This window comes from Eumetopias jubatus, unplaced genomic scaffold, assembly GCF_037043125.1.
Source record: "Eumetopias jubatus isolate StellerSeaLion01/CBP00866 unplaced genomic scaffold, mEumJub1_p1.0 scaffold_4, whole genome shotgun sequence".
NCBI classification, from domain to species: domain Eukaryota; kingdom Metazoa; phylum Chordata; class Mammalia; order Carnivora; family Otariidae; genus Eumetopias; species Eumetopias jubatus.
Window position 1 is genome coordinate 52,403,649 of NW_028274810.1, and position 27,641 is coordinate 52,431,289.

The 27,641-nt window shown below is 35.6% G+C and overlaps 2 protein-coding genes across 2 annotated transcripts in view; both read left to right on the top strand.

Annotated features, from left to right (window-relative positions):
- DNAI4 (dynein axonemal intermediate chain 4) overlaps positions 1 to 14,298 on the top strand; it is a 97,135-nt gene extending 82,837 nt beyond the window's left edge. The window contains 5 exon segments of the mRNA XM_028102371.2: positions 4,731 to 4,829; positions 5,699 to 5,925; positions 7,901 to 8,057; positions 14,234 to 14,278; positions 14,281 to 14,298. Coding sequence (XP_027958172.2) covers positions 4,731 to 4,829; positions 5,699 to 5,925; positions 7,901 to 8,057; positions 14,234 to 14,278; positions 14,281 to 14,298 — 546 coding nt within the window.
- A 10,335-nt stretch (positions 14,299 to 24,633) lies between these two features.
- INSL5 (insulin like 5) lies at positions 24,634 to 26,984 on the top strand. The gene is given in 4 exon segments (XM_028102392.1): positions 24,634 to 24,727; positions 24,730 to 24,804; positions 26,754 to 26,851; positions 26,853 to 26,984. Coding segments are annotated over 4 exon segments (399 nt in total).
- Positions 26,985 to 27,641: the final 657 nt, after the last annotated feature.

The window sequence follows — 27,641 nt, forward strand, 5'->3', positions numbered from 1 at the left end:
TAAACATCCCACAATGCACAAGACGAGTACTGTCTTCCTCTGCACAGAAGAAGGAGAAGGAAAAAAGGAAAGGGAAGGTGAAGGAGAAGAGGAAGGAGAAAGAGAAGGGGAAGAAAAAAGAAGGAGATGGGGAAGAAGAAGAAGGAGGAGACAGATAATGATAATAATATTTATTATTATTATTATTATTATTAGGTGACCCAAAATATCAATGGTGTTGGATTGAGAAATCCTTTTCTGGTGTCTCGTGTCCTAGAAATGTCCTTGGTGTAAAGAATTTGAGATAATGTAGTTTGTAAATAGTTTTACTTCTTCCTTTCTTATCTGGTTACCTTTTATTTATTTTTCTTTCCTGATTATAGTGGCTTGAACTTCCAGCACAATGATGAATAGAAGTGGTGAAAACATCCCTCTCTTGTTTCTGATCTTAGGGAGAAAGTATTCAGTCCTTTTCCTATTAAGTATGATGTAAGCTGTGGTTTTTTTGTAGATGCAGTCACATTGAAGAGATCCCATTACATTACCATTTGTTGAGACTTTTATCAGGGATGGATGTTAGGTTTTTGTCAAATACTTTTTCTACATCAGTGGAGATGATTATATGGTTTTTCTTTCTAAGTTTGTTAACATGATGAATTACATGAATTTTTAAATTTTTGTTTCTGAAATAAATCCCATTTGATCATGATTTATACTTTTAATCTACTGTTGGATTTGGTATGCTAATATTTTGTTTAAGATTTTTCATCTTTGTTTGTAAGGGGTATTCATCCATAGTTTTCTCTTCTGGTAATGTCTTTGTCTGGTTTTGGTATTAGGATAATCCTGTAGAATTAGTTGAAAAGTGTTCCCTTTTTACTTTTTTGAAAGAATTTACATACAATTAACATTATTTATTCATTACGTGTTTGATGGAATTAATAAACCATCTGGACCTAGAGTTTTTTTGGGGGGGAGGATTTTTAACTTTCAACTAGAAATTAAAATTTTTAATAGATATAGGGTTATTATTATATTATTATCTATTTCTTCTTGAGTGAACTTTGGTAATTTGTGTCTTTCAAGGAATTTATTTCATCTAAGTTATTAAATTTAGTGGCATAGTAATATTTCCTTAGTATCCTTTAATAGTTATAAAATATGTAGTGCTATCACTTCTTTAATTCCTACTATTAGTAATTTGTGTCTTCTCTCTTCTTTCTCTTTTTTTTAGTCTGGTTAGAAATTTATCAATGTTATTGATCTCAAAGAACCAGCTTTTGATTTCTCTGTCACTATTGGTTTTCTGTTTTCTATATAATGGATTTCTAATTTGATCTTTTATTTTCATTCTTCTACTTCGGTTTTATTTGCTCTTCTTTTTCTGGCTTCTTAAAGTGGAAGCTGGGATCATTGATTTGTGACTTTTCTTCTTTTATGATAGAGGCATTTGTGCTATAATTTTTCTCTAAATACTGCTTTGGCAGCATCCCACAAATTCTAATATGTTGTATTTTCATTTTCGTTCTATTCAGAATACTTTCTAATTTCTCCTTTGATTTCTTTTTTGATGGGTGGATTATTGAGAAGCATGCTATTTAGTTTTTAAATATTTGGTACTTTTCCAAGGATCTTTCTGTTATTGATTTCTAATTCAATTCCATCATTATCAGAGAATGAACTTTTTATACTGAATCCTTTTGAATTTATTGAGATTTGTTTTAAAGTCCAGAATGTGATATTTACATGTAAATTTCACTATGCACTTCAGAAAAATATATATTCTGCTGCTGTTGGGTAGAATGTTCTATGAATGACAATCAGGTTAGAGTGGTTGAAAGTGTTGTTCGAGTTGACCATACCCTTGCTGTTTTTCTTCCATTAATTATTAAGAGAGAGGTACTGAAGTCTCTGGCCATAACTGTGGATTTGTTTATTTTTTCCTTGTAATTCTATCAGTTTTTAGCTTGATGCTTTGTTTTAGATATATAAATGTGTAGGATTGTTATGTTCTCTTGATTAATCAACTTTCTTATCATTGTAAAGTGGCCTTGTTTATAACCGGTAATATTATTTACTCTGAAATCAACTTAATCTGATATTAATGTAGGCACCCCGCTTTCTTTTAACTAGTGTTAGCATGATATATCTTTTTTTAAACTAAGTTTTTATTTAAATTCCTGTTAATGTACAGTGTGATATTAGTTTCAGGTGCAGAATTTAGTGATTCAGCACTTACATACAACACCTGGTGTTCATCACAACTAGTGCCTTCCTTAATACCCATCAACTATTTAACCCATCCACCTACCCATCTCCCCTCTGGTAACTATCAGTTTGCTTTCTATAGTTAAGAGTCTATTTCTTGGTCTTCCTCTCATTCCCCGCCAAACCCCCCTGCCATGTTTGTTTGTTTTGTTTCCTAAATCATTTTCCATTCTTTTACATTTAACCTGCGTATGTCTCTATATTTAAAGTACATTTCTTGTTGGTCGCTTATAGTTGGGTCTTGCTTTTTTATCTAATCTTACAATGTCTGCCTTTATAATTGTGATGTTTAGACCATTTACATTTAGTTTGATTTTGATATGGTTTGGTTTGAGTCTATCATTTTGCTTCACTACTTTATTGGTGATGGTGGAGGATGGTGGTATAACATGTCTGGCTTCCTTGCCTGGAGGTAGGACTCTGAAGGGCTATCTCAACTTCAGAACTTCTTGGAGTTTGGGCTGAGCCCTCTGTTGCAACTGCATCATAGTTCAACTTAAATCTCTGCCCATTTCTGTTCCTTTCAAAGAGATTGTTCCTAAGAGAACTCCCTAATAAATCTCTAGAATGGAAATCTCAGATTTTATAGACTGACACAAACAACTCTAGACAGTGACCTTGATCTCTAGAGAAAGATAACCTACATATAAATGGTGTTGGAATAATCATTACATCAATAATCATATAACAATGGAATTAGATACCTACCCCATCATACACAAAAAACTTCTAGAAGAAGATGTAGGAAAACATTTCTATTACCTCAAAATATGAAAAATTTCTTAAACAAAGCACAAAAAAATGCTAATATATAAAAAAGTTATAAGACCAGCTACATTAAAAGGAGAACTTCTGTTTATCAAAAGACACCAAAGAGGGGTGCCTGGGTGGCTCAGTCGTTAAGCGTCTGCCTTCGGCTCAGGTCATGATGCCAGGGTCCTGAGATCAAGCCCCACTTTGGGCTCCCTGCTCAGTGGGGAGCCTGCTTCTCCCTCTCCCACTCCCCCTGCTTGTGTTCCCTCTCTTGCTAGCTCTCTCTCTCTGTCAAATACTAAGAAAGTAAAAAGGTAAACCGTATACTTGGAGAAGATATTTGCAACATTTATAATAGACAAGCATATGTAATAGAATATATAATATAGATATATAAAGATAATATATAGTCATATATAGAATATATAAAGAACTTCTTTATAAATGAATATAAAAAATATTATGAGTAAAACAGTTAAGAGACATGAACAGAAGAGGAAATACAAATGGCCAGTAAACATAAAAATGTGCTCAACCTTATTAATATTCATAAAAATGGGACCTAAAACCATTAGGTATAATTTTATACCTCATACAATGGCAAAATTTAAGATTTCTAATGTAACCCAACTGTTGATGAGAATGTGGATCAAAGGGAACTTCTATATACTGCTGAATATAAATTGGTAATACTAGTTTGGTGAAAAAATATACTTTATTGTGTTATTTAAAACTACCTATATTCCAGGGCGCCTGGGTGGCTCAGATGGTTAAGCATCTGCCTTCGGCTCAGGTCATGATCCCAGGATCCTGGGATCGAGTCCCGCATCAGGCTCCCTGCTCCTTGGGAGCCTGCTTCTCCCTCTGCCTCTCTCTCTCTTTCTCTCTCTGTCTCTCATGAATGAATGAATGAATGAATGAATGAATAAATAAATAAATAAAAATAAATAAGATTTAAAAAAAAAACTACTTATATTCCATGATCTAGTAGTTGCATTCTTAAGTACTGGTACATGCTAGAGCAGTGTGTCTCAAATTTTAATGTGCATACAAATTACTTGGGAATCTTGTTAAAATGCAGATTCTGATTCAGTAGGTCTGGGGTAGGGCCTGAGATTTTGCATCTCTAAAATGCTCCCAGGTGATACTGACTTTACATAGCCAGGACATAAAGTCTGACTTTCAGAACTTTTGACTATGACTTCAGTGTAGGAAATACACTTAAAATCTCTATTTAGTGCATACATTTAGTGTTAAAAATCCATTTATTTCAATCTTTCATTCCAAGCCAGAGTCATTTCTTCAGCATTATATACATAAATACTGTTAAGTCATCTCTCTTCTCTTTGACTAGTTCTAATGAAAAGAACACTTACTATTCCCCTGGATTCCATTATTAGTTCCATTATTAGGTAACTTTAAATATTGGAAATTTTCTTCCTCATTTTAAGCCAGTGCTTGTCCATTTAATTTCTAGATAAGATCTAAGTTCTTCCCTCTATTCCAGCAAAGAACAAATCTGTATTTTCTTTGCATAGTAGTCCTTCAGATAATTTAATTATTATAAAATCATAACAGAAAGCAAAAGACAACAAAAAACCATGATCAAGATAGAATTTCTAGTTTGGGTTCTAGAATTGATTTTAATAGCTCTTGAGGGATCTCATTTTCTATTTAGCACATTTACTAATGTGTAACAAGCCAATACATTTTAATTTTTTGTGTTGTAGGATACAAATATCTATTTGGCTGGCACTGAAGAAGGTCATATTCACAAATGCTCTTGTTCGTATAATGAACAATACCTTGATACCTACAGAGGACATAAGGTTAGTTTAATTATAGTAGGTATGGAAAATTTATCTTTTAATATTTCTGAAAAAAATATTTAATACTGTGTTTAAACACAGTACTTTTAACATGCAATAGATTTATAACTTCAGAGTTAACATTACCAGCTTGAATTAAGTGCTTTCTTGTATGGAAACATCAATAACATGTGGGGCATCTTATTTGGCTTCTAGATAGTTTTTTGGTTTTTTTTTTGAGAGAGAGAGAGAGAATGCATATATGCGATCTGGAGGGTTGGGAGGGGCAGATGGAGAGGGAGTGAGAGAATCTTAAGCAGGCTCCACGCTCAGCATGGAGCCCCACACAGGCCTCAATCTCATGACCATGAGATCATGACCTGAGCTGAAGTCAGGAGTTGGATATTTAATTGACTGAGCCACCAGGCACCCCTGGCTTTTAGATATTCTTGATTTCTTCTTGCAAGTTGTGGAAGTTACAATTTTCATTTGTTTCTAAGAGACTTTGCTTATGATAACATGCTGATCCCAAAGTAAAAATGTGTCTGGCATATACTTATTTTCTGTATTCTTTGTGATTGTTTCATCTATGTTTTCTTCATTTTCTCCCTCATTTTTAAAAAATAATCCTTATACTTTTAAAGTAATTAAGTATAGTATGTATTGATATTTAGTTAGTATTGTAACAGCTGTATTTTTATGTTTCCATATGGCATAATTTAGGGAAGATCCTATCTATGACCTTACTCTCAGCTAAAATAATATACAATAATGCATGGTGCATAAATCTTCTAGAAAGCTTAGCATTTTTAATTTGTTGGTCAGGTTTAAAAATATAAGATGTTCAATATTATTTATCTATGTATTTTAATTTATTTTTCTAATTCTAGGGCCCAGTGTATAAAATAGCATGGAATCCATTTTGTCATGATGTGTTCTTAAGCTGTTCTGCAGATTGGGGTGTTATTATATGGCAACAGGAGAACACCACACCATTTTTGAGCTTTTATCCAACCACTTATGTTGTTTATGATGTTGCCTGGTCTCCAAAATCCTCCTATATATTTGCAGCTGCAAATGAGAGCAGAGTGGAGATTTGGGACCTTCATGTCAGCACGTAAGTGTTAATGTTTTTCTTGGTGATACTTCTCATAGAAGCAGTTTAAACTAAATGATACCTGATAGATTTGGTATTGGTTAGAGGGAATTGTAGTTATTTTAAAACAAGTAATAGTTTACGCTGTGAGAGTCCTCTACGAGTAAAAGATATATGCCAGGATGCTATATTCATTTTAGTTACTTAGACCATATGTGTTTTTAAAAATATTTAAATGAAAATAGGTCATCTTATCCATCTCAAACTTTTACAGGCTGATATGAGTTATCATAGCTACCTTGAATTTTCATTGCCTAATTTATAGAAGAATGCAGAGAGGCATTTGTTTGTTTTTAACTGAAGATTTTCTGCAATAAGATAAAGGGAACAAAATAATTATTTTTTACAATATTTACGTATTCTCTTACCTTGTTTTAAAACATATTCAAAAGGCCATGCACATATTTTTATTTTTATTTTTTTAAGAATCTCTCTTTTTAAAGATTTATTTGTTTATTTATTTGAGAGAGAGAGAGAGAGAGAGAGTGAGTGAGAGAGAGAGCACAAGCAGCCTGAAGGGCAGAGGGAGAACCAGACTCTCCGCTGAGCAGGGAACTTCGATGCAGGCCTGATCCCAGGACTCCGGGATCATGACCTGAGCCAAAGGCAGATGCTTAACCAACTGAACCACCCAGGCGCCCAGGGCCATGCATTTAATTAAAATTTTTAATTTAAGGTTTTACACCAAAGTTATTAGAGTGTCCTCTAGACTCATCTTTCATTTTAAAATGGAAATTTGTATAGTACAGGAATAAAGTGTTTAATGATTTTACTTCTTCAGTTGGAAAATACTGTAGATTTTTATGCTAGTTACTAGCAGAAGAATCAGGGAAATACATTCTTGCTTAAAATAAGTGACAGAAAATTCAATGGGTTTATTTTTAATGGCATTTTTTTCCCCTAGAAGTTAATAATTTAGTAACTCTAAAATTTTGTCATGGCTTATACTATAAAACAGTTTGAACCCCAAACCAAGGATTATATCACAAAGCAATTTATATTTGAGTATGAGATGACTAATGTATAAAATGATTATTTAACTCATCCCACTTGTGATTTTAATTGTCTTGGTAGAACTGTGGTTCTCAGGACATTTCTTCAGAAGTATGCAAGTCACCGCTTCTGTTGTTTTGTGGGGCATCAGTAGATTGCTCTGGACGATGGGGAATAGAAAAAGTTCTTGTTCAAAGTATTCTTTTATGTTCCAGAGGTTCATTTGGATCAAAATATCCTTCTATTAAAAGGCATTACTACTTAAGAAGTTGTATTAGTCAGGGTTCTCCAGAGACACAGAAGCAATAAAAAGAGAGAAAGAGATTTATTTTAAGGAATTGGCTCACATGACTGTGAGGCCTGGCAAGTGCCAAGTCTGCGCTACAGTCTGGCTGGCTAGAATTTCCATCAGAAGTCCATGCTGCAGTCAGGAGTCTAAAGGCAGACTGGAGGCAGTTTTATTCCACTTCAGGGACCTCAGTCTTTTCTCTTAAGGTCTTCATCGAATTGAATAAGGTTTGCCAACATTATGGAGGGTAAGTGTAAGCTGCTTTATTCAAATTCTACTGCTCTAAATGTCAATTCATCTAAACAAAGCACCCTCACAGCAAAGTGTAGAGGGGTGTTGTCCAAACAACTGAGTACCATAGACCAGCCAAGTTAATACATAAAGTTCACCAGCACAGGAGTTTAAACTTGTGAGTGCACATCTTAATTGTGAACTTCTTGAGTTTATTTATTTGAAATTAGTTTACTGAAGAAATGAAAGTTTGATTGATTATGGAGTTGAGAAGCCGTTATTTTGATTTTGGAAACTTAAGAAGCTTATTTTGTTTTGTTTTTGTCACATGAAATCACAGAAAATATCTGAATTTTCTTAATCTGTATACAAAAAGAATGTAATAACAACAACTGAATTTACAAAGAAAGTGTTTTATTACAGTTTGGATCCTCTCATTGTGAATGTTGCTAACCCTGGAATCAAGTTCACAACTGTTCTCTTTGCCAAACAAACAGATTGCCTTCTAGTGGGTGACAGTGATGGACAGGTTGCTGTGTATGAACTAAGAAATATGCCCTCTCCTTTGGATTCTGGCCGGGTAAGACTCAAAAGTCAAAAGTTTATGTTATTCTATGTGATTTTATGCAATTTTGTATCATACAAGGAGTTTACATTTCTTAAATATCTTAAGTGTAGTGCAATAGGAAGAACGTAAGTCTCAAGAGTTGCTACCTACTAAGCATGGTGTCTATTAGGCTTATTTTCTTCGACCCTTGTGTTTTTACTCTGTAAAGTGAAAACAATAATGTTGTAGCATAATAATTATAAATGTTACGTGGGATAACTTTAAGTTGTGCCTAGTATACTGTTGGGATTTAATAATTGTTGAATATAGCTGAAGAAGTTTACTGCAAATATTCAAAGACTTTTACAAGAAATGATAATATTTTAGATATTATCCAATGTTCCCGAAATATGCATTTGTTTTTTTGTTTCTGTAGTGTTATCCTGTTCCCTTACTCTGATCTTCAAATATGAAAACTTTGTTGTAAAACTTTGACAAGCCATCAGTATCACTAGATGCCCATTATTTTTTTTTTTTAAGATTTTATTTATTTATTTTAGAGAGAGAATGAGATAGAGAGAGAGCATGAGAGGGGAGAGGGTCAGAGAGAGAAGCAGACTCCCCGCCGAGCAGGGAGCCTGATGCGGGACCTGATCCCGGGACTCTAGGATCATGACCTGAGCTGAAGGCAGTCGCTTAACCAACTGAGCCACCCAGGCGCCCAAGATGTCCATTATTTTTAAGATAGCTTTTCAACTTTTCGGTTTTTAAAATTTTTATTTTATCTTTTAAAGATTTATTTATTTATTTGAGAGAGAGAGCATAGCCTCTTTGCAGAGCAATTCAATAAAAGTGAAAATTCAAATACCATACAAGCCAATGATACCACAGAGACTGTCTTGCACACGTGTATTAGGAGACATGTATGAGGTAGTAATGTGAGGTTTTTTTCCTTTCGTTTTTTTCCTTTGTCTTTAATATTTCTTTTGGACATGGAGATGATTACTCAGTCTACTTTTGCTTAAAATGTTCACATTCAAATATTTTATAAAATTTTTAAAATCTTAGTTCATCTTAAGCTCTTACATTTAGATAATATATTTTATTATACTGTTTATAAGTCCAGCAAATTTTAATACATACTTTTAATAAACTTTTGCAACAATTAAGTTCCTTTAAATCCTTTAAGTTTAATTTATAAATTTAATATAGATTTTTAAGTACTTCAATTGTCTTATGGGCAAGCAAATCTGATACTTAAGGAATTCTTATTAATTTAATAAATTTTAAATGTTGAATATGCATCCATGTTCATCAAGGATATTGGTCTGTAATTCTCCTTTTTGATGGGGTCTTTGTCTGGTTTGGGGATCAAGGTAATGGCGGTCTCATAAAACAAGTTTGGAAGTTTTCTGGGTGATAGACATTGGGGAGGGTATGTGCTATGGTGAGCATTGTGAATTGTGTAAGACTGTTGGATCACAGACCTGTACCTCTGAAACAAATAATACATTATATGTTAAAAAGAAGAAGAAGATAGCAGGAAGGGAAAAATGAAGGGGGGGAGTCGGAGGGGGAGACGAACCATGAGAGACTATGGACTCTGAGAAACAAACTGAGGGTTCTAGAGGGGAGGGGTGTGGGGGGATGGGTTAGCCTGGTGATGGGTATTAAAGAGGGCACGTACTGAATGGAGCACTGGGTGTTATATGCAAACAATGAATCATGGAACACTATATCAAAAACTAATGATGTAATGTATGGTGATTAACATAACATAATAAAAAAAGATAAAATTAAAAATAAATAAATAAATGTTGAATATGATGAATCTTAAATTTTCTTAAATGTGCCAGTGCTTTTTACAAATTAATAATATTTCAATCTACAATCACAAGTCTAAGTCAATTACCCAATTACACATTTAAATTAGAATCACAAATTTATTTGTGAGACAATCTAATAATGGCAAATTCTCTTATAAATAATGAATATTTAAAATGCCAAATATATACAAGTTCCTTAATACAAAGAATATTAAAATTATCTGCTTGATTTGCTGCATATTTTCTATATACAATTATTATTCTTCTCAGGGTAAAAATAGGTTTTCCCAATTAAGAAAAAATGAAGTATTCCAAATAGTTTTGGAGAGTATTTTCTTAACTGGCTGACATGCATATTGACTGTGGACATTTAAGGAGATTTTCCTAACTACCTTAAAGTTTTTATTTAAATTCCAGTTAGTTAACATACAGTGTAATATTAGTTTCAGGTATAGAATTTAGTGATTCAACACTTCCATACATGACCCGGTGCTCATCACAAATACATGCCTTAATCCCCATCACCCATTTAAACCATCACCCCCACCCACCTCCCTTCTAGTAACCATTGTTCTCTATAATTAAGAGTCTGTTTCTTGGATTGCCTCTCTCTCTCTCTCTTTTTCCCTATGCTCATTTGTTTTGTTTCTTAAATTTCATACAAGTGAAATCATATGGTATTTGTCTTTCTCTGACTGACTTACTTCGCTTAGCGTAATAATCTCTACCTCCATCCATATCGTTGCAAATGGCAAGATTTCATTCTTTTTAATGCAAACTGGTGCAACTCTGGAAAACAGTATGGAGGCTCCTCAAAAAGTTAAATATAGAAGTACCCTACGATCTGGCAGTTGCACTACTAGATGTATCCTAAAGAATACAGAAACACTAATTCAAAGGAATACATGCACCCAGAGGTTTATAGGAACATTATCTACAACAGCCAAATTATGGAAACAGCCCTAATGTCCATCGACTGTTGGATGGATAAACATGTGTTATATATATACATTAGAAACATCTTTTATTTTGAGCAGTATGCTCTGAAAGCAGAAGGCTAAGCTGAGAGTCTGAACATTTTTGACAAATTGTGTGTGTGTATATGTGTGTTGTATGTATGTTAATGATTTTAATACTGGTAAGCAAAATTTCCTTGTAACAAATATGTTCCATACATTAACAATAAATACAGTTTCCTAATACAAATATGTTTTTCATGCTTTTGGTCATTATATTTTAAAGGTTCAGAGTTATTTTTCCGGGAGATTCAACAAAAACCTATTAATCAGGTTTTGTATTACTTACAGCCAAACACAAGTTTACCTGATACAACTCTGAACTTTTCAGAGAAGAATTATAATCAAATAGTAATTTGAAGTTTTAAAGTAATTAATGTCAAACCATTATTTCCTATCAAGGTATCTTATCAAGTAACATTGTGTCCTATAATTTCTCCATTAATTTTAACCAAGGGTGAATCAAAATTTTGGAAGGCTTATGTTTTCATTCTATAGGAAAGATGTACACCAAATTTATAATAAAGGCTGCCTCTGGGAAGGGAAAGATGAGGGAAGAATAGGATTAAGGATGGGTACAAAGGGAACTTTCACAGGAATATTGGTTTTACAAAGGCCAAGTACCAGATAACACATGCACCAGGTGTGCAGATCAGGGTCCATTGGTGGAAACCCACTGAGGTATATCAGGGACCATGGTATAGGTATAGGACCATGACTCCCTCTTGTTTCTACATTGCCCATCATCCTCTGTGGCCTCGCACTGCTGGGGAAGAACTTTGATCCTTGGGTTGTGGATGTTTTAAGCAAAATGATTTCTGAAACTCTGGCACCTCCCTGATGTGTTCAAGGACCAGAATATTTTTGTGATATGACATAGTAGAACACTCCTGTCCTACCAACTCAGGGTTTGTGGCTAGGGGTAACAACAGCCTGATGCCTGGCATGATCAGGAGTATAGGGTCCAAGCTTTGCAGTGATAACTTTGTGATGTAGCTGGTTGTCAGCAGGATTTACCACCACATTAGCATTATTGTTTGTTGAAGTACCACCTCCTCTTCTGGTGGGTTGTGATTGGTTGCTGGGTCTAAGTCTTGAACTGAACAGAATTATAGTTTAAATACTTGGCAGAAGCTAATTTCAATGGGGGCATTGCACAAAGCAACTTTTTTCTCTGGAGGTAGCCTGTGGAGAATCACTCCTGGATACTATTTCTGTTCTTATGTTTCAGTATATAAATGTTTGCCCTCTTTTTCTCTGTAGTTTGGGTATTTACATAAAGACAGTTCATTCATTCAACAGATATCTACAGAGTATGTACTACGTGACAGGATCTGTTTTAGGTGCTAAGGATACAATAGTGAACAGATTACAGTAGTGAACTGTGTTAGTCCAAGTGAGAGACTGAACTAGAAAGAGATGGGTTTGAGGAGAAGCTTGGCAACTGATTTTGTGTCAAGACTTGAAGGATGGGGAATGTCATCCTTAGTAGAGGCTAAAGGCAGAACTGACTTATGAAGTACCATCTCAGGTGTTTATAACTCTTTAGAGTTTGTGAAACACTTTTACGTATTTTAGTTCATTCAACTCTTATAATAATTTTTAGAAGTGGTTGTTAATATTTCTATTATACATTCAGGGAAACTAAGATTCCCAGATATCAGTGATTTTCTTAAGATCACCTTCACTGTGTAGTAGAGAAAACTCTGGTCTTCTGCTTCCGATTCCATCTTTTCACAATATCTTTCTTAAAAACTCATCTTCCATCTTTGGTTTCATCCTCTTACAAATTATTATTTTACCACCTTGGTACAAAGATCATTATTATTAAATTAACTATAAAATATTGAAATTCAGATATTTAACTCTCTCTAAATCAAGCACTGTAGGTCAGGAAAGAGTTTAAGATACCATTAATATCACAAGCTGTTTTACAGATGAGAAAACTGAGGTTTAGATATTAAGGCTAAACAGGAGCTGTCAAAATGATCCCTTAACAACATCCAAATGGCCAAGAGACATATGAAAAAGTGTTCAACATCACTCAGCATCAGGGAAATACAAATCAAAACCTCAATGAGATACCACCTCACACCAGTCAGAATGGCTAAAATTAACAAGTCAGGAAACAACAGATGTTAGCGAGGATGCGGAGAAAGGGGAACCCTCCTACACTGTTGGTGGGACTACAAGCTGGTGCAGCCACTCTGGAAAACAGTATGGAGGTTCCTCAAAAAGTTGAAAATAGAGCTACTGTACAACCCAGCAATTGCACTACTGGGTATTTATCCCAAAGATACAAATGTAGTGATCTGAAGGGGCACCTGCACCCCAATGTTTATAGCGGCAATGTCTACAATAGCCAAACTATGGAAAGAGCCTAGATGTCCATCAACAGATGAATGGATAAAGAAGATGTAGTATATATATACAATGGAATATTATGCAGTCATCAAAAAAAACCAAAATCTTGCCGTTTGCAATGATGTGGATGGAACTAGAGGGTATTATGCTAAATGAAATAAGTCAATCAGAGAAAGACAAGTATCATATGATATCACTGATATGAGGAATTTGAGAAACAAGACAGAGGATCATAGGGGAAGGGAGGAAAAAATGAAACAAGATAAAACCAGAGAGGGAGACAAACCATAAGAGACTCTTAATCTCAGGAAAACAAACTGAGGGTTGCTGGAGTGGTGGGAGGTGGGAGGGATGCGGTGGCTGGGTGATGGACATTGGGGAGGGTATGTGCTATGGTGAGTGCTGTGTATTGTGTAAGACTGATGAGTCACAGACCTGTACCTCTGAAACAAGTAATACATTATATGTTAAAAAAAAAAAAAAAGATGGTAGGAAGGGAAAAATGAAGGGGGGAAATCGGAGGGGGAGACGAACCATGAGAGACAATGGACTCTGAGAAACAACCTGAGGGTTTTAGAGGGGAGGGGGGTGGGGGATGTGTTAGCCCAGTGATGGGTATTAAGGAGGGCACATATTGCATGGAACACTGGGTGTTATACGCAAACAATGAATCATGGAACACTACATCAAAAACTAATGATGTAATGTATGGTGACTAACATAACATAATAAAATAAAATTCAAAAAATGATCCCTTAACAGAATCCTTATAAAATTGTTTATCAAACTCCATTAAAAGCGTCTTTCATAGGAAAAAGCAGATTTATACTAGGAAGTAACTGTTACTATTTAAATTTACTTTGGTTTGTTTACTTTTTACAATCTTACTGGATGCCCTTTATATATATCACTAATTTATAAATTTTAAATGGCATTTTAAAGGCAACTTTACCTTTTAATTTATATTTTATTGCATTGTAATTGTTTGATTTTTTCTTTTCAGGGAGATATAATAGATACTTTGCTTGGACCCAAGTCAAACCAACAAGGATAATTCATCATTACTAATATTTTCTCTTGTTGATGTTTAAAGAAAAAGAAAGAGTGTTTAATGTCCAGTCATCCAATTTCTGTGCAGTAAGCTGGGATTTTGATGTTAGAAAATGATATTTGTTGTATAACCTCTATTTTAACTTAACAAATTTAATAAACTTTTATTTCAGAGATATATGATTAGTTTGAGATCTAGGCTAATTATAAGAGTTCTGTTGGGATTTTCTTAATATTTTTAGTCATATTCCAAGTACATATAACTACATATGTGTACTTATAAAATATTCAAATAGGTTAGAAAATTATTATTCCATTAGAAGCAAAGCTTGGAAATTATTAGAATTACTTAGACCAAAAATCTTTACAAGATGAAGTTCCATAGACTTTTAAATCTTCGGCTTTCCAAGATCTATTTTCCAGAGTTTATGAATTACCGCATGTGTTAGTGTTAGGAGAATATTGGATTCTCACACCCAACTTTAAATCAGAATTTTATCCTCTTAGATTTGAGAGCTGAAGTTATGAAACTTTATTAGACTATTTGACAAGCAAAAGACATGACAGAAAATATCAAATTTGCATTGTTTAGCCACCAGGCATCACACTCCCAATTCAGTGAGAAGAGTTAGTCTGGGACACATGGGGGCACCCTCCTCTGCCTGCCCAAAATCTGCTCTGGGTTTTAAGCCCTGACTTAAGTGGGCCCAGAGAGAAAGTATAAAGTCCTCGCTCTATAGTTGGCATCAGGATGTTATCTTATGAAGGGTTCTAGAGCTAGCTTGTGGATACAGGAGGAGTGGGAGGTAGCAACTCCCCCAAACAGCTTGCTAACAGCCTATGCCATGCTGTTAGAACAAGTCCTGCGTTTTGTAACCTGAGGCCATAGGACAGTATGGCCTGTTTTGTAAAGCATTCTAAGTGGAGAGGAGAGGAGAAGGCATTTGAAACTCACTAAACTCTCTGGAAAAAGAGTATGTGTAAAACTAAGAGTGGAATCTGTGCAACAGTAGAAACTGCCTTTTATAAGTATCCACTTCTTCACAATCTCCATTTCTTTGGAGCCATCCTTTAAACAAAAGTAAGGTGATTCTCAGGTGGATTGAGAGCTTAGATCAGGTAGTAAGAATTATAGATTTTCTGCTGTTATAAATCATTGTGGTTTATCTCTTTGTCTTTCTGAAAGGTTGGACTTTCCATAACACTCTGTGTAACAAAATAAAAACTTGATTTAATCGAAAAAATGTTTCTTTTTATTATGTATTTTTGACTTTCAAAAATTTTCACATATTCTACTGTCACTGCTCATCAAACCTAAATGAAAAATAAAACTATTTTATTATTCTTAGACCCTGGGCAACTGATCCTGAAGCACTGGACCTATTCCATTTTACCCTTCTCACTCCTGATCTTATAGACTCTCCCATGCTTTTAGATTAGCATCAATTTTTATTTTACGATCTTTCACCTTGGTGTTACAGAAGGAATTATTTTGCTGGCTTTCTGGGCTGGGTTTGGATTCTCACTAGTAAGCTCTATTTCCAATAAAATACTTTTAAAAATTTAGGATTTTTTTGGCTGTTTTAGGTTTATAACAAAATCAAAAAAAGGTATAAGAGATTTCCCATATACTCCTTCCCCCACCAATGCATAGCCTCTCCCATTATCAAAAACACTCACCAAAGTGGTACATTTGTTACAATCAATGAGCCTGCATTGACACATCCTAACTACCCAAAGTCCATAGTTTACATAATGGTTCACCCTTAGTGTTGTATATTCTATGGGTTTGGACAAATGTATAATAACCTATATCCAAATTATAGTATTATATAGAGCATTTTCTCTGCCCTAAAAATCCTCTGTGCTCTATTCTTTCCCTCACTCCCCAATCCAGCAATCACAGATCTTTTCCTGTCTCAATGGTCTTATCTTTAACAGAATATCTTATAATTGGAATCATAGTGTATATAGCCTTTTCAGATTGGCTCCTTTCACTTAGTAATATGAATTTAAGGTTCTTCCATGTCTGTTCATAGCTTTATAGCTTATTCCTTTTTATTGCTGAATGATTTTCCATTGTCTGGATATACCACAGTTTATCATTCACTTACCAAAGGACATCTTGGTTGTTTCCAAATTTTAGCAATTATAAATAAAGTTGCTATAAACATCTGTGTGCAGGATTTTGTGTGGGCATAAGTTTTCAACTCCTTTGGTTAATACTGAGAAACATGATTATTGGATTGTATAGTATGTTGTTTTGCAAAAAGATAAAAACCCCAAATTACCTTCCAAAGTTGCTATACACAATTTTTCATTCCCTCCATCAATGTATGAGAGCTCTATTTTTCCATATCCTTACCTGCTTTGGTATTGTCAGTATTCCAAATTTTGGCTATTCTAATAGATGTGTAGTAGTATCTCATTGTTGTTTTAATATGTTTAATATGCATTTCCCCAATGATAGAATTTTAAGAATTGAATGAGAGTTCTGCTTAGCAGTTAGCCATCTCATTTTACCCTTCAAACACACACACACACACATACACCCCTAATGGACTAATTAGGGGCCTAAAGAGGGAGTAGGGACTGGCCTGACTTTAAACTCCTATTTTGTGCTGGGTATTCTTTGCTTTATTTGGTTATTCTCTACCAGGCATCTTTCATATAGAACTTACATTATTGTTGTCTGTGAGTAAGTTGTTAGCTGCTCTTGCAACTGTTGTAGGGAAGGAATATTATATTCATGATATAACTGTGTATCATAGTGTGTTCATTTGGTTCACCTCTATGTAGTTACATACAATTACAAATGAGAAGTTGGACCCTTAGTATTTGTCATTTTGTCTCAGTAAAAGTCTCCCTAAAAGAAAATGTTGAATTGTACTGTGAATAGATTTAGTTATCAACAACACACTCGTAATAATGTACATGTTAAAGTTCTTTACAGTTGTAGGACACTTTCACATCCATTATCTCATTATATCCTTCAGCAATCCTATGAGACAGATAGGGAAAGTAGTTGTAATATTATTATAATCTCTATTTTCCAGGTAATATAATTAAGGCTTAAATAGGTGATGTAACTTACCAAAGACCATACATCTGGTAACTGGTCAGGCTTAAACTCAAGCCCAAAGCTTTGAGAAGTTCTTAAACATTTTTCACTATTGTGCAGTAAATGGTTAATGTCTATATAGTTTGTTGAGGTCTCATAAACAAAGCACAAGAGTGTATATTCTTCTATAATTAGGCTTTGTCCCCAAATGATAATGCTTGTAATTTAGTTTTTCAGTTTTCTCCTGCCATCAGACCTTGCCACATGTATCCCTTTGGTTAGGAACACTCTCCTTCCCATCCCTCCCTCCCCTTCAACATGTTAACTCTTCACTCCCCCCGCTTCAGATCTCAGTTAATATCTCATCTCCTCAAGAGAGCCCTGTCTGAGCTCCCTTCTACAGGACCTGCCCCCCAGCCAGTCTAAATTTACTCCAAGTACCTTAAACATGAAGGGAAATGTGAAGTTTCTGTGGGGCTGGAAGAGGTGGGGAATGAGGAAAAGAGAGAGTCCTAATGAATCCATAGAGCAGAGAGGACCTATGTCCTGCTTCTAAATAACATTCTTCGGGAAGCAGAAAGGCCTAGGAAGGAACACAGTCAGCCTCAGAAAAACCATTCTCCATGTAATGAGTGATGTGTAGAAGCAGCAAAGACAACTGGAACCAAAAAAGCCAGGCAGCTGAGAATGATTAATGACCTACCAAAAAGCAACAGTTTGATGATAGAAGGGCCTTGTCAGAGAGTAAGATGCTAGAATTACATCCTGGGAAAGGGAAGGAAGCCAAATCTGAGAGAGACAGTTATTAACTTTGTGTGTATATCGTTTGTTTCTGCCAGCAGGGTGGAATGAAGACTTAGGGCTAGAAACTGAATTATAGAATATACATTTCTTGGACACCCAAGTTTCTGAATTGAGATTCTCACCTGTTGTGCTAAATATTGGTGTGATTATTTGCTTAGTATCTGCCTCCTCCCCTAGACTGTAAGCTCTCTGAGGGTAGGGACTATGTGTTTTGTTCTCCACTGTATCTCCAACACCTAGAACACTATCTCCACAGAGGGGTTATTGCAACAAATATTTGTTGAATGAATGCGTGATCGAATTAATGGGAGAAGTGTTGGCTTCATGCATACCCCATATTAAAATATGATCTAGTATTTTAAGTATGATTTCCTTAATATCCTAACAAGATATCTTAATATCACAGAGGGTAAAACATTTTAACATCATAGAGGGTAAAACATTTGATTTGAACATAAAATCAAACAGAGCATAAAATCAGCCTTGAAAATCAGCTAAACATAGGTCATAGTTTTCTTTCCTCTATAACAATATAAAATCAATTTTCCACCTCAAGACAAAAACTGAAAACAAATTTATGATGATTTTCTTTAGGTGAATATTACTGCTACTTTTGAGATTGCATTCCCACTGACTGGTGCAGTTTATCTCCACTATAAAGCACTTAACACAATGCCTGGCACAAAGTAGGTACTCAAAAATGGTAGTTGTCATTCTGATTATCCCAGACCACATTCCCGCTTCTTGGTCCGAGAACCTCTTTGCCCTTTGCAGCTGGCTAGGTCCTTGCAAGACCCTGCTCCTCCTTTGGGAGACACAGATTGTGCAAATGATCTCATTTGTTCTATTTGGGCTTTGTGTCTGTTTTTTTCAGCATTTACTGCAATGTTCAAGTCTACCCTCAAATCCATAGAACATTTACTAGACTATTAGCCTTCATTTGCTTGGGTTGGCATACTCAGTGGGTGATAAAACTAAAAGGCTAACAGTTTACATAAACTAATTCCTAGGTTAAATAGAAAGCAGAACATGTCCATTAAGTTGGAACATATAAACCATTGTTATGATCTTATCAAAATAAGCACTGCTTTTTCTAAATTGATGACACATTTGTGTAGCATCCAGAACAACTCATGAAAAACGTACTCTCACCATGTTTGTATTTCTTTGAATAAGTCAACTATTAAAAGATATGACACTATCATATCAGGAAGGAAAAAGTATCCCAGGATATTTTAGGGATCTTACATCATAACTCACTGATAATAATTTTATTGAATTTTTTGAATTATTATATATTTCAGTTACTTATTGAGCTTTTAAAATTTATTTATTAAGCTTTTAAATTTCTAAAAACCCAAAATAATGACAAAACATAAAAAGAGTTTCTTTGTCCATAAAAAATGAAGCTTTAAATATCAATCACTGTCTTCTAAGATGATTGAGAACATTTTTAGGTGCTCATTTAAATTCTTACTGATATAGCACTTAAAAAATTACTAAAGTGAGTAGTAAGAAAGTTTTATCTGTAAAGTTATGCAGAAGGTTTTCTAAATAAGTGATATTTCAATACCCATTCTACAGATATTTGTGGAGTAGAAGTTAACTAGTTTTTAAAGAGGGGCAAAAAAGGGTGTTTCAGGTGAAGAAAGCAGCAGATACAAAGGCCTAGAGAGAGAGAGGGAGAGCATGGACTTCCCCAAAATGGTGAGGTTTTCAGTAGAGCTAGACCACTGAGAGTTTGAGGGCCTGTACAAGTAAACACAGGCCCATCATGAAAGGTCTTGTAGGCCATGGTAAGGAAATTTGGACTTTTTCTTGAGAAAAATGCAAAGCCATTGAAGAGTTTTCAAAATGGGTAATAATATAAGCACATGTTTATAAAGATCATTCCGGCAGCAGTGTGGACAATGGCTTAATGAAAGATACAGACCAGCTGAAAGACTGTTGCAATCTCTAAGTGAGAGTTGAGATCATGGCAGAGAGGATAGAGAGGAATGGGTGGATCACAGAGAAAGTTAGAGGTAGAACCTATGAGACTTGTTGATTTAATAGATGTGTGTGCATGAAGGAGATTTTAATCAGGGAAGAGAGAGGGAGAATGAGGAGTTATGAAAGACTCCCAGGAATAGCTGGATGAATAGTGGTGCCCTATGATGAAAACACCTTCGAGAAGTATGAATAAAAATAAATTAATGTTTGATAACAAATTTATAGAGTGATCTTATAATCATCATTATCATAAAATAACTATATGTGGTATACTTTATAATTTATCTGTGCTATAATTAACATTGCTTCATTTGTCCTGTGATATTTTTCCATGATATAGATATAGATAATTTCTATAATCAAATTAGAAAATCAGATTATAGCTTAAACTACTTTCTCAAGCTCTCTTAGCCGGAAACTGCAGGACCAGTATTAAAACTCTAGCATTCTAACACCAAGGCCACTCTGACACAGTGTAATATTTGGTAGAATTATAATTCTCTTCATTACCATGAATGAACATTCTATTGAAAGTTCCCTTTGTGCTAGAGACTCTGAAGGTACTCTGTATAATTTAATCCTGACAACCACCCTAATGAAGTCAGTATTATTATCTCCATTTTTACAAATGAAGAAACTGAGATTCAGAGACATTAAGTATTTCCTAAGGACACCTAGATATTAAATGGCAGAATGGAGATCTGATTTCCCAAATCTGAATGCCATAGTCAGTACTTATAACTCATGCCAACCTGCTCTAACCAGTGTATTAGGTGTTTTTGTGGCCATAGTTCCTTCATAAGCAATTTATAGATGAAATACATGTTTACTCAATCCATTGTTTGGTTGTTAATTTGGAATTTTGGTTCCTGTTAATTGTGGACCTTCCTATTATCAATCATATTGAGCCCATGGCAATTAATTCCAGTTAAGGCCAAATAACTGATCTTACTTTGCTTTGATTTAAAAACTTGAATCATATAGACATTCTCTACATCTATAAGATGTAAATAACTTTAATTATACTAGTCAGGATAAGTCAGATTATGTTGTCATAACCAATAATCACCAAATCTCAGTGGGTTTATTTTTAAAAAATTATTTATTTATTTGACACAGAGATTGGGAGAGAATAAGCATAAGCAGGGGGAGCAGCAGAGGGAGAGGGAGAAGGTTCCCTGCTCAGCCCAGGACCCTGGGATCATGACCCAAGTGGAAGGCAGACTCATAACCAACTGAGCCATCCAGGCATCCCAAATCTCAGTGGTTTTAAATGATGAGAATTTATTTCTCATTTACATTTTATGTTCATTACAGGTGAGCAGGTAGTCCTGCTCTATATTGTCCTGACTCGGAGACCAGAATCTATCAAGAATGCTTTTGGTCATCAAGGTGGGAGAGAGGGAGAACTGGGGAATCATGAACCAATCCTTAAATGCCAGGTGCAAGTGACATATGTTACTTCCACTCATCTTTTATGTGGCAAAATATGTCACATGGCCCCATCCAACTTTAAAGAACAGGAAAATAGAAAAAACATGTGCCTGAAAAGAATAGAACTAGAAATATATCCCTTTAGAAATTCATGACTAACTCAGACGTTAGTCAATTTCTCGGTGAAAGATTTTCTAGGGTCAAATAAATTTGGGAAACTTTGAATTAAATATATTAAAGAAGTTTCTTAACTATAAGTCTTCTCTGAACCCTTATATATAATATGCTTTATTAATCTCCAAAAAAGGGACCATTACCATAGGATATTTTTTCCCGAAGACTTTTTTCAAAGACTCATGTCCTAAAGAAAACAGTTTCAGAAATAGTACTCTAAGGTTCTGCCTTTTAGAACTTATTTGTGGAAAGAGGAAAGGAACAAAGAAGGAAAGGAAAGAATAAAGAAAGGAAAGAAAAAGACCAGGGAAGTGCAAATTTATGGATAGTTTCGAGATCAACAGCCTTCCACAGTAGCTAGTTGCAACCAAAAATTGCATTTCTAATCTCTTGCATATCACAGTTAATTTATTGAGTTGTTTATTCAACATCTGATAAGATGCTATGTGCTTTACTCATGTTACCTCATTCCATCTTCACAACATAAAAGGCAGATTATTATCTTCTCACAGATGAAGAAACTAAACTCAGAGAAGACAATTACATGTTCAAAGCCACACAGATAGTAAACTGAGTTGCAGACGAGATGAGAAGAAGTCATGTCAACCTCCAATAAAAAGAATTAAGTGCTCTAGTTAAGAGATTGGTCAAAAGATGGAAAGATTCATCTTCATTTTGATTATCTTCTCTGTTTGGACCTTTAGTTACGTGGAAGCAGTGATATTTGGGGGCCTGAGTGAAGAGCCTTGAATGCCAGGCTGTTTGGATTTTATTCTCCAGGTAATGTTGAGCCATGGAAAGGTTTTGAGTTGGGAGGGATCAGACAATTATAACAAGGCTTAGCATTTCAAATTCTAAGGAGTCCTTAGGTAATTCAGTTCAACTCTTTCAATTCACAGATGGCAAACATAAAGCTCTGGAAGTTGAAGCTCCACAGCTAAGGCTTTCATTATGGGCATTAGCTTTTTATCTGGGTAACTGACCTAGCTGATTAGTTTGCTTCAGTTTGGTCACAGGCTGAGCTCAGGTCCCACTGGCTTCCCATTAGCATCCCCAATTAATGCAAGCCCTTCCATGAGGCCTTCACAGCTGGCAGAAGAGGAGTCAGTTTTGAGCCCCAGGGGATCAAGTCGGGGAGGTAGCAGCATTCAGAGGTATCAGAGTGTATCTGACATCCAGGGCAGGGATCATCCCTTGACTGAATACTTCTCTCCTGGCTTGTGCAGAAACCCAGCCCATAGCCACTGATCACAGCTTTATTGGAGTGCTATGTTAAACCTGGCATTATCAAGATGGGCAGTATGAGTCTCCAAAGAAAGGAAGAAAGAAGTTGGTAATCAATGGGTAAATAATTGCTGATGTTGTGCGTGTGCAGGACTTGGTCATGCAGATGCCCGTCTGGAGTTGATAAATGACAGATTCACCTGCAATTTTCACCTATGAAAAGATGAGGTAGCTCTTTCTGCAGTCAAAACCATCCCTGCCCCTAGGTCCTTTTCGTAGCAAATGATTCTACTCCAGCCTCCCAGTTGTGCAAGCCAGAGCCCTAAGTACCATTTTTTGGCTTCCTTATTCCTGATACGTAATCAGGACCAAGTCCTCCTATATTCTGAATACTGCCACTTGCTCCATCCTTTCTGCAATAATCTTAGTTTAGAACACATCATATCTCATCTAAATTATTGCAAAAGCCTTTTATTTTTTGTTTCTCCTGCTTCAAATCTTGCTCCCCTTAACCAGTTCCCCATACTGCAGCCAGAGAGATTGAGAAAGCAACAATTCTTTGAAATAATATGTTTATTTTTCAGAGCCAGAAATGCTTTCAATCAGAGCATAGGTTATTTTGTTCCATTTTCTGGCTTCCTTACAGAAAAATGGCAATATCACAAGAAGTATGGGTGATATGATCTTGATCACAGGCTGAAGGGATTTTTTTTTTCAACCAGAGATCAAGGAAGAGGAATCAATTTAAAAAAATTATTTTTCAGTTTGCTAAAATGTGAGTCAACAACTCTTTAAGATCTCAAACTGCAGAATTCCCAGTTTAGGTAAGAGCTTTGTAAGAACTAGTACTTTTAGGAAGTTTACCAGAAGAGAAATTTCACTATTTAGCTCTTTGAGGGTGATGTATCCAGCTTTCTATTATAAAAATGTGTATTGATAAATGCATGCCTAAGTCAAAGGGTGAAGAATAAGAAGGATTCTAGTCAGAGAAACTCTCCTATATTCTAAAGGAAAGTTATCTTTTCTAGTCCATCTCGACGATGAGGGAAGAAGATAAAATTTATCTCATTAGCTTTAAGAGTCAATTACTATCACAATTTTACAGAGAAGGATTCTTGGGGCAGTTAAATATCTTGGTTAAGATTCTAGATCTTCTAAGTGGAGATTCAAACCCAAACACGAGAATGTGAGTTCTTAAGTTGGCTTTCTCATGGCTTTGAGATAAGTGTTGCTTTCAATACTCAAACACTCTTATGAGATAGGTTTTCCCTTTCTAGAGATATGTTTATCAAAGGTTAAAGGGTTTAAAATTTGTCCCATGTCACTTAGTAAGTGACAAGGCTGACATTGAAAGTCATACTTGGCTACTTCCAAAGCCCATGTTTTTCTAGATATCTTCCAAGAGAGCATTCTGTTTATTGTCTCATGGATGCAGTTAATGGTATGTGACAGTGTTCAGAAGTGACTGAATAACTAGCAATAATCATAAAAGCACATTATCAAAACTTCACGGTGTAACATTTGTGCTTCACAAATATTGTTAAATTGAGGTTCTGACAGTAAAATGTCAGGAAAGTTAGTATAAATTGGACAAGAGCGTGATGGTAACTTCAAAACTTAATTTGGCAATATTCACATCAGATTTTGATTTAATCCTTAGCAAAATGAAGGGCTCCCTTTTGACTTTAATTCTATTCCCTGTCTTACTTGCCATCTCAGAGGTGAGGAATGAGGAGTCTATGAAGCACTGTGGGCTAGAGTAAAAGCAGACATCTACATCTGGGCTAGCTCCAGGTGGAGAAGGCACCCGGAAGGGACCCCTCAAAGTCAGCAAGGTACCATTAACTCATGTGACTCCTTCATTTATTATCTTTTTTCCAGGCTCGTTTTAGCACCTGTTTCTCTGGACTTCTAAGCCACTTCTGTATCAGTTTAAGGGGTTAATTATCAAAATAAATTGAATTTGGCTTGGGAAAGAAGTGAACTTGCTACCTTTCAGAAAATAAGGACCTTGTTTGCTTTGTCTCCAGCTTGAAGTCATTTGATTGCATAACTACTTCGATGAGCTCACCATCTATGGCTGGTGCTATGGGGACTAGAGAGAAGCACATGATTTTAAGGGACATGTTGAAGTGGCAGGGATAATTTCACATGTGGATAACTGTCGAATATAATAAGTTAGAATTCAGGTGAGTGCTAAATAAGGATGGAAGGAAGGAAACTGTTATTGAGCACTTATTAAGTGCCAGGTGGTTTTATGTGCAACATCTCATTCAGTCTACTGCTAAGCTTCCTGTGAAGTAATATTACCCCCATTTACCATTTTACTGGGGACAAAATTGTTCACCCAGCTAGTAGGTAGTGAGGTGAGGGAGCAAACCAGGTCCATCTGACTTCAAGAGCTGAGGTCTTTCTTTGTTCTATACTGTGTCTCAGGTGGGAAAAGGAAGATGGTGAACCAGTGTCATAAATGATAGCATCATAGAGGCAGTGGTGTAGGATTTGGGGAGTTATGAGGAGCGAGGCGAAGTGGAATTCTGGGGGGAATCCAGTAGGAATTGTTTGATCAGGATGTTGAAGATAGGAATGAGCCTAGTGTGTTTCAGAAATATGGAGGGGACTGACTTCACAGTTTATTTCTTCATTTTTCAATTCAAGGAGTTTGACTGGAATTTTCTGCTAATCCTATATGAAAGTGTGAGGTAGAATTTATTTAAGACTCTATTTTAATCATAGAGTGTAATAGTTTTATAATAAAAAGTTCAAAAAGGAAAATGTGATTACATAATAAATGTTGCAACCACATATATAATTGTGAAGATTCCAGTGTGGTTTCAGATGACTTTGGTAAACAAAAGCATTTTAGAAAATGACCCACAGTTTTCATATTTTAGTGGGCTAATTTCTTGAAAAATTATGAACTTACCACTCCCACAATGAAAGGTTCATAGTTACTAGATGTTAACAGATACAATAAAGGTTTTTAATCTCCAGAGAGTAAGCATAATTTACCAGGCTTACCATTATTTATCCATCTCTGCATCAGCAGGCCAAAATGCACTAGAAAGAATATATTTGGAATATCTATGAAATACACAGGGCAGTGAAATGGATGTCTGCGCAAGGCTTTCTTTTTACCACCACAGACATCATAATACAGTGTATATAATCTTTCACAAAGTTTTTTCTCATATATTATTTCTTCGACCCATTAGTGGTTTACTAACGAGCGTTCATTCATGTAGGTTTTCTTGGTGCTTGCCAGTAAGCCAAGGTACTGATAAATAAGTTGGAACCAAGTTAAATTAAGGGAGGACTTTGTTTGGGATAACAATGCGAACTACTTTTTGTTTTCAGACCTAGAGGTTTAAACCTCCACTTCCTTCCTTACGATCAGCTTCGCAGGACATACCCAGGGTTATTTGTTGTTTGTTTGTTTTTTATTTATAACACGTAACGAATACTTCGGAGGCAGCTGGTTAACGAGCAGAGGCGGCCAGTACAACGCAAGGCAAGCCCTGACTTGGCTACTCGTTGGCTCCCAGCCCCTGGTTGTGTCATGCCTCTTCTCTGCTCTCACGTTGCCTCCTCCGCCAAAACAGGAAGCTGTAGATGACTGAGTTCTCCCCAGAATGTCTAATCTTTCTGAAACCAGACCAACATTTAAGGAAAATGATGTGTAGTGTTCAATTTCTTTTAAAAAACCCAGGCGTCGAACTTGGCGGCTACCTTCCTTCTTTGTCAGTGCCCTCGGAGGAAGTATGGTTTTTTCTCTTCTGTACAGCTGAGTGAGGAAACGAGCCCCAGCTCCCAAATGATCCTGTTTCTGAGGAAGGCGCAGCGCCAAACCTCCCGAAGGTGGATTCCTCGGGGGAGGAAAAGTCTTCCTGATGGACAGCTGCCCCCTGAAGGGCTTTGGGGCTCAAAGAAGCTTTGGGTGATGTCAACACAAGACTCACAAAGAGTCAGCTGCTCTGCCTGTTGTTCCATGCCTGATTTATCTGCTCTTTGTTAAGACCAGAGCCGATACCCGACGATGGTGGAACTTTAGCACGTGTTAACATGTTTTTACTTCTCACTACAGCGCTTATATTGTGTTATTAAAACAATGGCTTTTGGCGAGGCAATCTTTCTTTCCTAAAAGTTGTGGGTGAGTGGTGAAAACCACAATGAAGTCTATTTTCTCCCTTTGCCAAGTTGAATGCACTGTTCTTTTAAAATTTTAACGAATCCTTTGAAATTTGAAATGCTGTGCAAAACTGTAGTAGAAATGCCATAAACCAAGCTCACTGTGATTTTCTCCTTTTAAAAAAAATTTTAAAGTAACTTTAAAACAGTAAACAGATTATGCTGACGGTAAGAAAATGTAAAACAAAACAAAACAAGCATAAAAAGAAAATAAAAATCAACTGTTACCACATCATCCAGAAATAACTCTCCACTCTTAAATTTTGGGTTCCTGTATATTATTACTGAGAACTTAAACACTGATTCATGGTCAAGTATAAGAATCTAAACAAAGTGCTTTTCTCAAAAAGTGCTTGATAAACGTTTCCTAATATGCAGCCCTTCTCCTTGACGATAGCTGGAGGCATATGTGTGTCAGTTAGGTCCCCAAACAGCTAAAACCCAGAAAATGTTTGCATAATAAGCTCTTTCCTATAGTCTGGTC